Source organism: Gouania willdenowi, chromosome 18 (genome assembly GCF_900634775.1).
Source record: "Gouania willdenowi chromosome 18, fGouWil2.1, whole genome shotgun sequence".
In the NCBI taxonomy this organism is placed as follows: domain Eukaryota; kingdom Metazoa; phylum Chordata; class Actinopteri; order Blenniiformes; family Gobiesocidae; genus Gouania; species Gouania willdenowi.
This window is the reverse complement of record NC_041061.1, coordinates 23,501,147-23,514,569: the sequence shown is the minus strand read 5'-3', so window position 1 is coordinate 23,514,569 and position 13,423 is coordinate 23,501,147. Positions and strand designations below refer to the sequence as shown.

Sequence of the window (13,423 nt, the reverse complement as noted above, 5' to 3'; positions counted from 1 at the left end):
GATAATCCAGTGTTAGGGGTTTGCCACTGCAATTCACTTTGGATACAGTACTGATGTTGATTTTATGCAGTGCATATCAGTACTTTTATGACTTGTTTTGTAGTGTGGAATGTTAGAAAAGGCTTAATCAAATTATGTTACTCAAACAGAGAACCATAGTAGGCAACAGTCGGTATGAGAAAAACTGACACATATTTTAGAAGGAGTCTGAAATGGATTGCTTGTGCAAGCTGCACAAGATCAACATATGTTTAAGTTTAAGTTGCACCACCTCTGGCTTTTCCATTCATGACGGACCGCACCGTATGAGTTTGTTCAGTAGCATGACCCGTTTCATGAACCTTTATCTGGGTTGCAGAAGCGATGTAACACTCTTTGTGTCGTACCTTATGACGGCGGAAGAGATTAGATGTGCTCAAACCTTTTGTCAGAACTTGTTTTTGGCATTTTCTGCAGATTGCATCTTTCTGCTGCACAACGGACACAGAAAGACACTCTGGCTGTGTCTCCTTCTATGCCCATACTACTGGGCAGTATGGCCTAAAATGTATACAGTATCAGGATATTTTATGGTGTTAACTACAATTTCAAATGATTTGGAGAATATTTACTGCAATAACTTGTCATAACAAGTAGGGATGCATCAAAATGAGAGTTCCTGGCGGAAACCGAAAATGAGAAAACCAAGGCCGAATCACCGAAATATATGGCAATGAATATGTACTAACTTCACTAATATTAAAGCATTGCAATCGTAAGAATTATTATCCAGACAAGCATGCGCTGACCGCGGTGCTTAGTCGCGTCATCACAACATCCTATTTCGGCTGGGTTCTTTCGGTGATAAGCATTCCTGCCTTACAATTGTGGGTGAAAATTGGAGAAATGCGGTAATCTCCACAAAGTCCATTCAAAAATCTCAGACTTTAAGTCAGGACTGAGATGCGAGAGTGTCTTGCTTTTTCAGTTGCTTATTGCAACTGAAAAACAGTCCCTTCTCAATGAGTTATGCGGAGCAACATTGAGCCACTCGCAATGTTGCATATGCTACACTTACAGGTCTTGCGGTATACAAAAACTGTTATTCGGTTTGAACCTTTATATCACCCAAGGCAGTTTTCTCAGAGGATGAGAGGTGGTTGAGTGGAAACAGTGAGAGGCAGACAGACTGGGAAGAAATAGGGACAGTAGCCACTCTTGAAATATTATTTTAGTGGAAAATAAGCTCTAAAGCTATATGGATGTAAGCAAAATTAGCCAGACGGGGCTTAATCAATGGCCCTGCCCTACTTTATTTGACCTCTTGTTTTGCTCTTAGTTTAAACTGAGAATTGCGTTGATATGTCAGAATGTTCAAGCACCATTTGAGCTGTTGTTAAACATTTTTGGAGTGATTTTTTTCTGTGTAGACCTGAATCATTCAGGAAAACACAAGTGGGAAATGATATCTTTGTGTGGAGTTTTTTATTCTGATTGGACAGCAGTTCTTTTGTATATTATAGTCATGTTGAGAAATCTCTCCTTCACTCACTGCACTTCACATTTGTCCCTTACCATCCCTCCCCTTTCCTTTTCTTTGGTGGCTTCTCCCTAGGGGGGCGGGCTCACGGTCAAGCTACTGACGAGCTGTTTACTCCCCTGCTGTTCTTAACCTGCCCAATCACAGGACATTCAGCTCTTGTGACCCAGAGTGTCTGAAGCACAGCTTTGAGACTTAGTGACCTGTGTGTTGTGATAAGAGCCCGATGGCAGCTCCGTCTCTTCTCCTTTACATCGACAGGTAGGGCTTCTTGCAGCAGAGTGAGCGAGTTATCTGCTGTACCTTCACTGCAGTGATTAGAAGGAGCACCCTCTGATCAAATACTAACATTGTAGTAATGGCTTGATGTGGTTCAGTGCTTTGCTTGAGCCTGAAGCTGCTTCTCCATCCTGCTTGTTTTTGTTTTTTCTGAGGAGAAAAGTTCAAACTTAAGTGGAGCTCTTGGACTACCCAGTCATTCCTGTCCACGTCAGTTTTTTCTTGTAAGCTGAACTGGGACATCTTATTTCCTGACATTCAACCAGAATCATGCTTGTATGACAACCTGCTTTCATCAGTGGTGCCAGTTTGAAAAAAAAAAAAAAGCCTCTGATGGGGCTTTAGGAAATTCAGTGTTCCACTTGAGCACTGGAGCATAGCGGCAGACAGTCAGCTCTCAAGTCCAAGCATTGTAGTGCCATGCTGAATGCAAATAACCTGAGGTTTGAGGGCAGGGATTGAAAATGCTGTTTAAGTCTTACAGTTCATGTTGGCTCATTGATAGGTCTTCATTGTTTTACTGTGACTCACAGGATCACTCATGATTACCACTCCTTGATCACAGTTGACTTATCCAATAATTCCCACTGTTAAACCATAGTAGAAATTAAAGTTGCTGCAGATTTATATTTTTTAACAGATAGTCATAGTGTAATCTCATAGATCAGGGGTGCACACACTGTTTTGGCTCGCGAGCTACTTCTTACCACTGACAGCTGTTCACGATCTACCGTGTGATCTAATGTTGGAGGGGTTATAATTGTAAATAATTAGATTGTAATATGTCCACTATTACACTTATTATTACTATTACAGTTATTTGTATTTCTTACACAAGGAAATTCACTGTGCTTTACATGATAAAACAAAAAAATGCATCAGAAAACATTCAACAGTATAAAAATAAATAAGAACATTAAATCTACCAGTAGATCACGATCGATGTATTGTGCTTCCCTGTCATAGATCAATACTTCGAAGACAGTTTACTCACGAACAAATGCTGAAGGTTCAGAATTGACACTTGAAAGTTGTTGTTTTTTGGTCTCCACCGTAATCAATGCGTTTGACTAACGGAAAAAGCCGAAAATGGCCAAATGCGGAGTAACGTCCCATCACTATGGATGCCTTTAAAAAAAGTTAAACATAAATGGAGTCAAGCTATTGACGGTCATCCTTCTCTGGAAAATAAAACACAAGAAATCACAGTAAGAATGAAGTAAAACACTTCTCGAAGACACTTTTCTGCTTCGGCAGAAAGCTACTTTACTTTCTAAAACTATGGTCCTCGAGTGATTTCTAGTTTATTGGGCAAATACTTTTAATTGTTTGTCAAACTGTTTGCAATCGATTCCAAAATAATGTCTATTCTATGTAAATACCAACTCTGTCGATGACGAGGGTGATCGTTTTAACTTTATGGCTATTTTGCGAGAACCGCTTTGTAGCGATGCAGGTGTCCGTTTTATGATCTTATTTCAAAATAAGTGCACTCAACTGAAAACGGATCATTGGCTCAAGACAGGGACGATTGACAGAAAATTTAATGGAAAATGAAACAACAGATAATGTGCAGTGGTTCAGCCGCAGTGATTCCTGGTGATTATGAAACCTAAACGCAAATGGCATTCAGAGACATTCCCATTTTAGTTTATATTATATATAACTTATGTAACTTATAATATATGTAGCAGCAATTTCTACCGTCAATGAATAAAGATAAGATGCAAAAACAAGTTAAATTATAGATCTGTAGAAGTTAAAATAACTAAGTGCACATCTAAGTGGATTTGAATCCCTTAATATCAATTGAGCATTAATATTTTTGCTAATCTTTATTTTATTTTTTAAATATAATAGTTTTTTAACAACCAAACGATAACTAATAACATTAAAATCTTCTGTTGAAATTAACTGGAAATTTGTACGCTTTTGGAAAGCTCAGGCAAGCTACATCTGTGGCCACAGGAGTGCCTGGGAATTTGTGCTTAGACCATCACTAAGTTCAGTTGTTCCAAGGGCTGGGCGCTTTTGCCTAAAAAAAAAAAATTCTCCAATTTTGAGTTTCAATTCGATTTTTTTGTTTTTTTTCTTTCAATGCACTTAACAATTACTGCAGACATCAGATGTATTGTCAAAAGTGCAACTTTATAGCTGTGATTGTCCAAAATAAAAAGTAAATGAGGCTCTATCATTCAACAATTTCAAGCTTTAACTCAGGTTTAAGCAAAAGTGCAACAGCAACTTCACAGTAGCTTAAATTTTATGATTAAGCAATCACATAACTACATATTTTATAAGATTTAACATTACAATTACAAAAATATAACATTTTTCCCTTAGCATCTCATCATAGTGCGAATAAAAAATCAAACGTGCCTGTGGCGCACACACGCCTTACTCAAAGGGTAAACTAATGTAAACAAAGAGGGGGCTAGCTCATATCGCGCTACGGTAACCCACAAGGACGGAACACAAAAAAGTCAGAAAAAACTGTGGTGGGAAGAAAAAAATAAAAATCAAGAATGTTTTTAAACTCGAATTTGCAAAAAAAAAAAAAAGTTTTTATCTACATGTTTGATAAATGGCCCTAGTTGTTCATGCACATATTATGCTGTGTTTGTGGGTTAACTGTCACGCCTAAGATCACAAAGACTCCATCAGTGTGATCACAAAGACTCCACCAGTGTAATCACTGCACGTTGTTGACATTCAGTTAGACCTGCCTGTGTCCTTTAACTATAGTTGTTTTTTTTTTTATTGTACCCTGAAGTCTCCCAGGCAGGTATGTGTACATACCTGTGGACTACATGCCACAGGTTGAACACACACATACACACATGAATAGTGTACATAAAGCAGGACTGTTCACAAGTAACTTATTAAATGCTGAGAAAATCAAAACGGGTTGTCTTGGCAAACGGAAATGTCATCAGGCCTTTCAGCGTCCATTAAATGTAGTTAATGTTTGTCTAGTTAGTTTTAGAGGATGACATGTGAGGCAAACAGTGAGCAGCCAGTCGGGTTGTTGAGTGTTCAGAGTGGGGGGGGGGGGTTATTAAAGTACAGCAGTGTTTCCCACAGGACCAGAATTTATTTGTGGTGGTGGGTTTTCCCGGGGGGGGGGGGGGGGGGGGGGGAAAGGGAAAAACAATGACTTTAGAAATAACTTGAATTAAAATAATAAGGTCGAATAAATAAATTAGGTAACTTAACTGCCCAACAGGCATCAGCAGCTCAACACTAGGAACAGTGTGAGTTAATGTGTATTGACTTGTACATGTTGAGTTTCCAGCTACATTCATAAAGAAACAGGTTAATAGAAGTTCAAGCTTTGTACCGAGGGGTCTTTATAACTAAGCATTCAAACTGAAAATGAGAAAACCAAGGCTGAAAACCAAAGCACAGAAAGAAATGATCATGTCAATTATTAGTACTAGTGCATTTGTGTGACTATGTACTAACCTCACTAAAAAGTAAAGCATTTCAAATGCATAAATTAATGGTAATGCTTCAAAGAATAAATCCATTTTTAAAATTAGAATGTTTTTCACTGACATTCCAACAATGGACAATATAAAATAAAATGTTAACTTGACCCCACTTATGTGTACATTAAATATGAATGTACAGGCCTATAACTTATTTTGCTGCTGAAAGAGAGTCAAATTAAATATGTTCTCTCATACAAACACAGCGTGCATTTAAGTTTGTGATGAAGAGCAGCTTTTCTGCTTTATCACAGTGACTCTGAGCTCTGCTCTCCTTTCCTGCTCTGTGCACATCCCCAAGCAGGTTCTCCACATTTATTGTGATGTGGATAATATCTTGTGCGCTCCTTTAATCCCATTCAAGTAATAATCTTTATAATCTGGGAATTAATGCTGCTGATCGGATTTTTTGGAGACGCGCATCAGGTGTCGACCTGACAGAAACATAAATGGCACTTGAGTGTGTACCTTTGATTTATTTTGCTCCATCTTACTCTCTATTTAGAAGACTCTTTAGTGCTCGGATGTATTGGGATACGGCCGCTCCACAGACACGTTGGCCTATTTCCAGACACACACGCAGACCGCTGAGAGTCATCACAACGTCCTGTTTCGGCCGCGATGTTTCGGTTAAAAACCGAAAATGCAGTTTTTGGCCTCCTCTCCTGCTTCTGCAACACCTTCTTCTTCTTCTCTGGCAGACCAAGCGCCTTAAGAAGCATGTCTTCTTCTTTGGTTGCATTGGTGGAGGCAATGCATACCACCACCAAATTGTACAGGAGTTGTAATGACATGCTTCACACACAAACCAAAGACGAACAGCTCTACTAGTATTTGTGGCGGTTTGCTACAAATAAATGACTGTATGGGAAAAACTGGTACAACTTTTTTTTTTTGTGGCAAAATTCTGATTGGCTCGTTAAAAAAAAAAAAAAAAAAACTGAATCTGCTTTTTCAATGTAAGGTTTAACCTGATCTGAACTCTCTTTGTGTGTGTGTGCATGTATGTTCATGTATGTATTTAGGGCCTTTAAAAGTTTTGTCTTTCCCTGTTTAGATACCTTTACTAGCTATTTCACTTCACAAAAGCGTACCAAACATGCTGAATGGAGTAATTTGTTAACTACTCATTGATTTTACATTTTATACTTGAGATGTTTAAGAAAATAGGATGATTACTCTAAAATCACACAAGATTACATTGCGGTGATGACATTAGCCACAACGCTAGGCCCTCAGTCACCCGTTTAATGAGAAAAATGACGTGAACATGTGTGAGAATAGTCCCAAAACAATATTTGTGAAACCTTTAATTAGTTAACTGGCAAATCACCCTCCGTTTTGCACGTTCTGCAAAGTTGTGTTGTCGGAGGTGCAACACATCTGCTATGATGTATCACCAGGTAAACTCATCACCAGGTCAGCTAAACCTGTCTTTTTTACCAGAGCCTTTCCAGATTTAAATGCACTCGTATCAATCGGAACCACTTGTTAATCACAACAAATTAAAAACTCACTTCAGATGAAGCTTTGTGTATTTTTAATCACAGGATAACATGTTCACTAGTGTCACTGTAACATGTAGCGCGATAATTAAACAGGATTTTGAGCAGAATTGGACATATTGGTTCGATTGTCACACTTCCTAGACATTCAGTCAACCGTTTTCTGGAGAAAAAAGCATTTAAATGTGTGAAACCTGCATGTGAAGCTTCGACATGTTGAGGCCAGTTTTTGATAAAGAGAAATAATTAAAAAAAATAAGTAAGATTTTTTTCTTGTTTCAGAAAGTGAATAGTTTTTTTTGGCAATTTTCATTAAACAGAAAATCTCTCTCTCTCTCTCTCTCTCTCTCTCTCTCTACACACACATAGCGCTGAACGATTTTGGAAAATAATATAATTGTGCGTTTTTTTTTTTTGTTTTTTTTCCCCCCTCAATATTGCAATTGTTTTTTTCAAGGGGCTCTTGTCATGTATTTTTCAATGAACACAAGCAATAAATCAATCTGTTTCATAATAAACAATTTCAGATATATTTAAACTTTAAATACATGTAAAATATACATTTTAAAGCACAGATTACAACAACAAAGCAAACAAATCTGTGGCTTTACCCCTTCAACAAATCTAACTTACTGTACGTTTCATGAAAGTGCACTTCTTAAACATTTTCTGAAGTTAACAGGACAGTCGATAAATAAATAAACAGATATAAAACAATGAAATAAAGCTTACTAAGTTTAACCAGTCAGTAACATTACACACACTAAAGTGCAGGAATAGTAAGGAGAAGTATTATCTGCTTTAACCAATTGGACGTTTTTTAGGTAAATCAAACTCCCACCAACCTTTGACAGCATGTGCAGAAAAAAAAAAAGAAAAAATCACATTTTATGATATTACGATAATATATATACTGTATAACAAGCCGTGCTACAGAACTCACTTACACGGGCAATAAAAGTCTGTGTAATATTTAGCACCAGTGCCTTTGACCCTAAATGATCTTACTGGTAAAACTTTAAGGAAAAACAAAATATTTGTAATTATCTAAAAAAGATATTGATATGGTTTTTTTTGTCATTGCTTGATTCTAATTACCTATAAAGCTTTTCCATGTTAACCTGTTTTCTGGGATTGAATTTAGTGAAAACTGTAAAATCCTCGACTTGCTTACACTTTTTTTTTTATTGAAGCATCAGAGATGACCTTTGTCACTCCTTTAACTCTGACTGCTTTACCCTGTGATGCCCTTCCATGATGCTGCATGGAATTATACAAACCTTGCTTTAGTGGCTTTTGTTCAAACATCTACAGATTTTCTTTCACAATGTGAAACTCTACCTTAAGCTACTGCTGTAATGATCTGCCCTGTTTAACTGAGTTTAACTCTCCATCATTCCCTGGCAGGAGCCTGTTTGCGCGGCGGGTGAAGGACAGCCACCCCAAGGAGCAGAAGGATCCTGGTTGGAAGTTGTTTGGGAAAGTCCCACCAAGGGAAGGTCACATCAAGGATCCCAAGAAAATCCAAAAGGTTAGAACACAAAACAATATTGATTTTCCTTTCTGTAAATGTGTTTCACATCAATGAAAATATTCAGCAGCTCTTTTGTTTGTCACATACTCATATTTCTGACTCCTTAAAATTTGAGGACATTAAGTAAAGAACACTCAGGGATGAAGTTCCACTGTGTCTTTTCCAGCTCTACTACATTGGTTTCAGGGTAGAGAAAGTCTCTCTATTTTGTGTTAATGTTTCCTCAACTGAATCTTTCCTGCTTTATTGATGTTTTGGACTAAATGAGCACTTTAAATCAAATGTCACACTTTAGTGGTTCTTCAGGGGAAAGGTCATGTGGACGTAGTCAAAACCAGGCTAAATACACAGAGGAACCATCTGCACTGTGCGAAAGGGAATCACACACCACCCCAACACAACATTATGACTAGTCGTGCATAAAGTACTATTTCAAATTAACATGGCCTTAAAAAAACAGGGAAAATGAGAGGAAAGGTAAAATTGAAGTTGGTGTGACAAAGGGCAAATATACTGCTTCTCAAATCTTTTGTTGAAAGTCTTGCCACTCGTGGTGACTATTGGCAAGGATGTTGCAATACGATAAGTATCACGAGACTTGGGTCACAATACAATATTATCGAGATATATCACGATATTCTACCCAGTTAATATCAAAATTAAACTTAGAGATGAAAAATCAAGTTGCTGTATATGTTCATCCAAAGATATTGATCATTCAGAGGACAAATTGAGTCAAAACTATTTTCTTCAAAACATCTATTTATTTTTTAGTGTTTTTGCACATTTTTACTGAAGAAAAGAAAATCCCGTGTTACACACTGCCATCATAAAATAAAGTGCAACACATTTCTTTTCACTAAAACTACTGTGTAAAAGTCTCAAAGTAACCATGCCAACATGATGACGGCATTGTAACAACTGTAAGTGTGAACATTAAGGATAAAGCACCCTGAGTTACTGACAATGCACAAAAATACGAAAAAAAAAATCCCCTATTGTGTCAAAAACAAATTGCTGGGTCTTCAAATGTATCATATTCCTTTCATTTAAAAAGGTAAAGTCACAGGAGGTCTGCCTTTATCATGCAAATAAAGTTGTGTAATGGTCCATTGATCTGGATCGATAGGTTAAATAATGATCCGGTCAAATTAATGGAAACTCACCATTGATCAATATTATCTGTGAAACACGACCCAGGCCAATTAAAAAATAAAAACTAAATCAATTGTTTGCTATTTTCATCCAGCTGTTGGTGAAATGTAACCGATTGTGTTAAATGGGGATATAATGTTTGATCAAAGTCCCCTGAATCGAATTGAAATCGTCTCATGGCAGACTTTATGATGTTAGCAAATATTGTAACATTGTCCAAAGTACTGATATCATATTATGTCTTCATGGAACTTTTGTTCTATTTCATAATTTTTTGTCTGCATTCCTCAGAAGCATTTATGTCAATCTGCCAATCCTGATTGGCCGGTAGGGGGAGACCCACCTCCTATAAAAGGAGGACGCGGACAGACGTGCACCATTCAACCACCTCTTCTCCTCTCAGCTATCGCACGTTTTACTTTGCCAGCTTAACTGTCCACAGGCGGATTCCCTTCATTCCAGTTGCCAGACGCTGGCAGAACTAGTGCCTGCTCTGGACCACAACTGGTCCAGAAGTGGGTAGAATACAGCTCTTACCTTGCTTTGCTTGGTAGGTGCTGTCCTTCGCTGCCGAAAGGTGGTGAACCTCCGAGCCTCGGCTCCAGCTGACGGCTCCTTCCAACGCTATTGCTCCGGCACACTATTGTCCCCAGCGGCTCTTTCACTTCGGTGTTTGCCCCACTACACGCCCCTTGCCGCAAGGCCGGTGCGTTGACCTCAGCACACCTCGCTGTCATATTGGTCCCACTAGCCTTGGCGCCCACGGGCCTGTACGCACATTGGTCCTCCCTCTGGGCTTTCACAAAAGTGTGTAGCCTGGCTCCAGCTCCTGGTGCTGCGGTACCCGAGCTTCGGAAGGTCCGGCACACATTGGCCTGCGTCCCTGCTTGTACTTGTGCTAGCTACCTTGTGGTAGTGCAACCTAAGCCACCTGCTCTCCCGACTGCACCACGTGGTGATGGAGACTAAAGCTCCTCTCACCGAGGGATCGGGAAGTTCCGGGGATTGCCTCTGTGCATGTCTTTTACGGAGATTTTACCCCCACATAGACAAAGTCTGCCCCACCGGCCTGGATCTGGAACATGCCTGTATGGCAGTTGAGTCTCTGGGCTGCGCCACGTTCAACGCTCAGACCCTCCACAGGAGGCTGGCACGCCAGATTGGTCTGTCCGAGAAGGACTCCTTCCCTCCTCACGACGTCCCTGTAGAGGCCAGTGTGGTAGAGGCTCCGCTGATGGACACTGCGGCTGCTTAGGATTCCAGCTGGGATTCCCAGCTCAACCCGGCGACCCCCTCCCCGCTTCACGAAGATGTCCTCGTGATTGACTATGGAAAGTTTGATGAGAACTCCTCTGACTCTCGGCTCGGGTGTGAACGAGGAGGACGAACCTTTCATCACCCCGGCTCGGAGCGAACTTCCTGCTGCCTCTTTTGCCTCTCAGGATGGAGAGCTCTGCGCCTGTCTCCTATTCTTCCAGCCTGGACACAGTGGATGTGTGTAAGCGTGCTGTGGCCCGGCTGGCCATTCCGTGGCCCACCGTGGTGACTGAAACCACCAGGTCCTGCTACGAGGGGAAGAAGCTTCCCTTTTCGCACACTGCTCAGAGACAGGTCCTCCCTGTTTTTCCTGAGCTGCTCGGTGAGGTGACGCGCCCCTGGAAGGACTGCCCACTCACAGGGAAAAACCCTGTCAGGTGCCCCATCCCTCGACTGTGAGGCTCACCTACTCCCTCGACATCCCGCTGTGTCCCCTTAGAAGCCCGTGTTACCGTCCAGAGAGAACTGTCTTCAGTCGGACCTGTCCGGTAGGACATATACGGCCGCTGCTCTCTCAGTCAGGGTACTGAATGTTCTCTCTCTCCTCACTGCCTATCAGGCCGAACGCTGTGAGGATTTTTCCCTGTTTCAAGATTCGGCAAAGATGGAGGAGATATCCACGGTTGCCGATGTGTGCCTCCGCACCCAGCGCTGCTCTGTCCAGGCCAAGGGGAAGATGATGGGTAACATGGTAATCCAGGAGTGGGCCCGCTGGCTCGACCTTGCCAAACTGTCTGACGGGAAGAAAAGTGACATCCTGGATGTCATCGTTGTTCCACAAGGAATTTTTGGCTCCGCTTTGTCTTCGATGCACCGGCGCTGCGAGGAGAAAGAGAGACGATGAAGCTCTCTGCCTCCCCAGGTGCGATGGAGGGCTTTCCCTCAGGCTGCTCCCCAGGGTCAGCAGTTTAAAGCAGCGAGACTTTCCGTTCCCCGGCCGGCTCCGTCACAGCCTCATTGAGGCCCGCCCACCTGGCCCGGGAACCCTGCAACTCCGACGGCGGCTACTGTGCCGACACAACACACGCAGTCTAGGAGGAAGAAGACTGTCTGACCATTCTCTTCTCCTCTAATGACAAAGCTAATGTTCCCTCGTTTTCTAGCTTCGTCTCTTTTGCTTTCTCCGGTGCGTTTTTGGACTGTTCGCTCCGTGTATGACTCCTCTCTCAGTGGGTGCACTCGAGCGCTTGACGTCCTTCTCCCAAAAGATAGAGAGATGGAGGGCGCTCACGGCTCCGCCTTGGGTGTTATGGAGGATATCCAGGGGTTACAGGCTGCAGTTTGCATCTGTCTCTCCCCGTTTCGCCGGTGTGAAAAGAGATCACATCCCTGCTGTGCAGGGGAGCGATCTCCGTGGCCCTCCCACTCGATCTTGGGAGGGGTTCTACTCCAGGTTCTTTCTGGTTCCCAAATAAGGGGGATCCGGGAGTGCCTCAGGAAATACACCTTCAGGATGCTCAGGCATTCCTCCCTGGTACGACAGAGCGATTGATTCACGTCTGTCGACCTCAAAGACGCGCCTTTCCACGTTCCAGTATATCCCCCTCACAGAAAGTACCTGCGGTTTGCTTTCCGGGGGGTGTGTTGCGAGTACCGCCTTCTCCCATTCGGCCTCTCTTTGAGCCCAGGGGTGTGTGTGCCTGGACGATTGGCTGCTTTTGGCACAATCGGAGGTGGAGACCAGGGCACACACGCGCATTCTGCTGGATCACCTGTCAAATCTGGGATTTGTGGTGAATGTGGAAAAGAGCGGGTTGTCCCCTACACAGGAAATAATTTTCCTGGGTCTGTTCCTGCGCGCTGCGTTTTTCATCGGAGCAGTTTAAGACGTTCGGGGCGTGTCTCGGGTGTTTTTGGGCGGGCACGTCTGTTAAGTTCAGACTGTGTCTTTGTTTACTCGGTTTGATGGCTTCTGCCATCTTCGTGATTCGTCCTTGGTCGCCTTCACATGAGGAATTTCTAACTGTGGGTGGCCTCACATGGGCTTGATCCTGTACGTCATGTTGCACATAGGGTTTTGGTTATGCCAGAGTGCGGTGCAGCTCTGCCCCGCTTTATGAGGAATGGATGTTGCACCCAGAGGTGATGCGGTGTAGTTACGGACAGTCTGAGGTGGAAGTGTACGCAGGGGAAGAAGACACGCAGTGCACAAAATTATTCTCCCTGCGCAGCACGGAAGCTCCCCTCGGCATAGACTCACTAGCGCACGCTTGGCCGTGCGTGCTTCTTTACGCGTTCTCCCTGTTGGCTCTGATTCCCTCCACCCTGTCCTGGGTGAGGGAATGCAGTCCCACAGTGATCCTGGTGGATCCATTGTGGCCGGCCTTGCATTGGCTGGCAGAGATTTACCAACTGCTGTGTGCATGTCCCTTGCAGCTCCCGCTGCGCAGGGACCTGTTGTCACAGGGGAGGGGCACAGTTTTCCACCCGCGTCCAGACCGTCTGGCGCTGTAGGCTTGGCCCCTGAGTGGCTCAATCTGTCAACCGTAGGATTATCACAGAGTGTGATTATCACCATACAGCGTGTTCGAGCCCCTCCACTAGGTCTTTTTATGACTCTAGGTGGAGGCTATTTGAGGGGATGTGCCTTCAGGGGAACCACATCCCTTTTCAGTGCCCGGTG

The 13,423-nt window shown here is 42.5% G+C and overlaps 1 protein-coding gene across 2 annotated transcripts in view; it reads left to right on the top strand.

The window, feature by feature from the left end:
• The window catches only part of tbc1d14 (TBC1 domain family, member 14), a 63,800-nt gene that overhangs the window by 14,023 nt on the left and 36,354 nt on the right, over window positions 1–13,423 (top strand). Inside the window, exons 1-2 of one of the 2 annotated variants that reach the window (XM_028474191.1) lie at window positions 1,655–1,780; window positions 8,202–8,325. In XM_028474191.1, the coding sequence (XP_028329992.1) occupies window positions 1,746–1,780; window positions 8,202–8,325 (159 nt within the window). In that variant the 5' untranslated portion in view covers window positions 1,655–1,745. Of the gene's footprint in view, window positions 1–1,654; window positions 1,781–8,201; window positions 8,326–13,423 lie in introns of those variants that run through there. The other variant, XM_028474190.1, reaches the window with a different exon arrangement.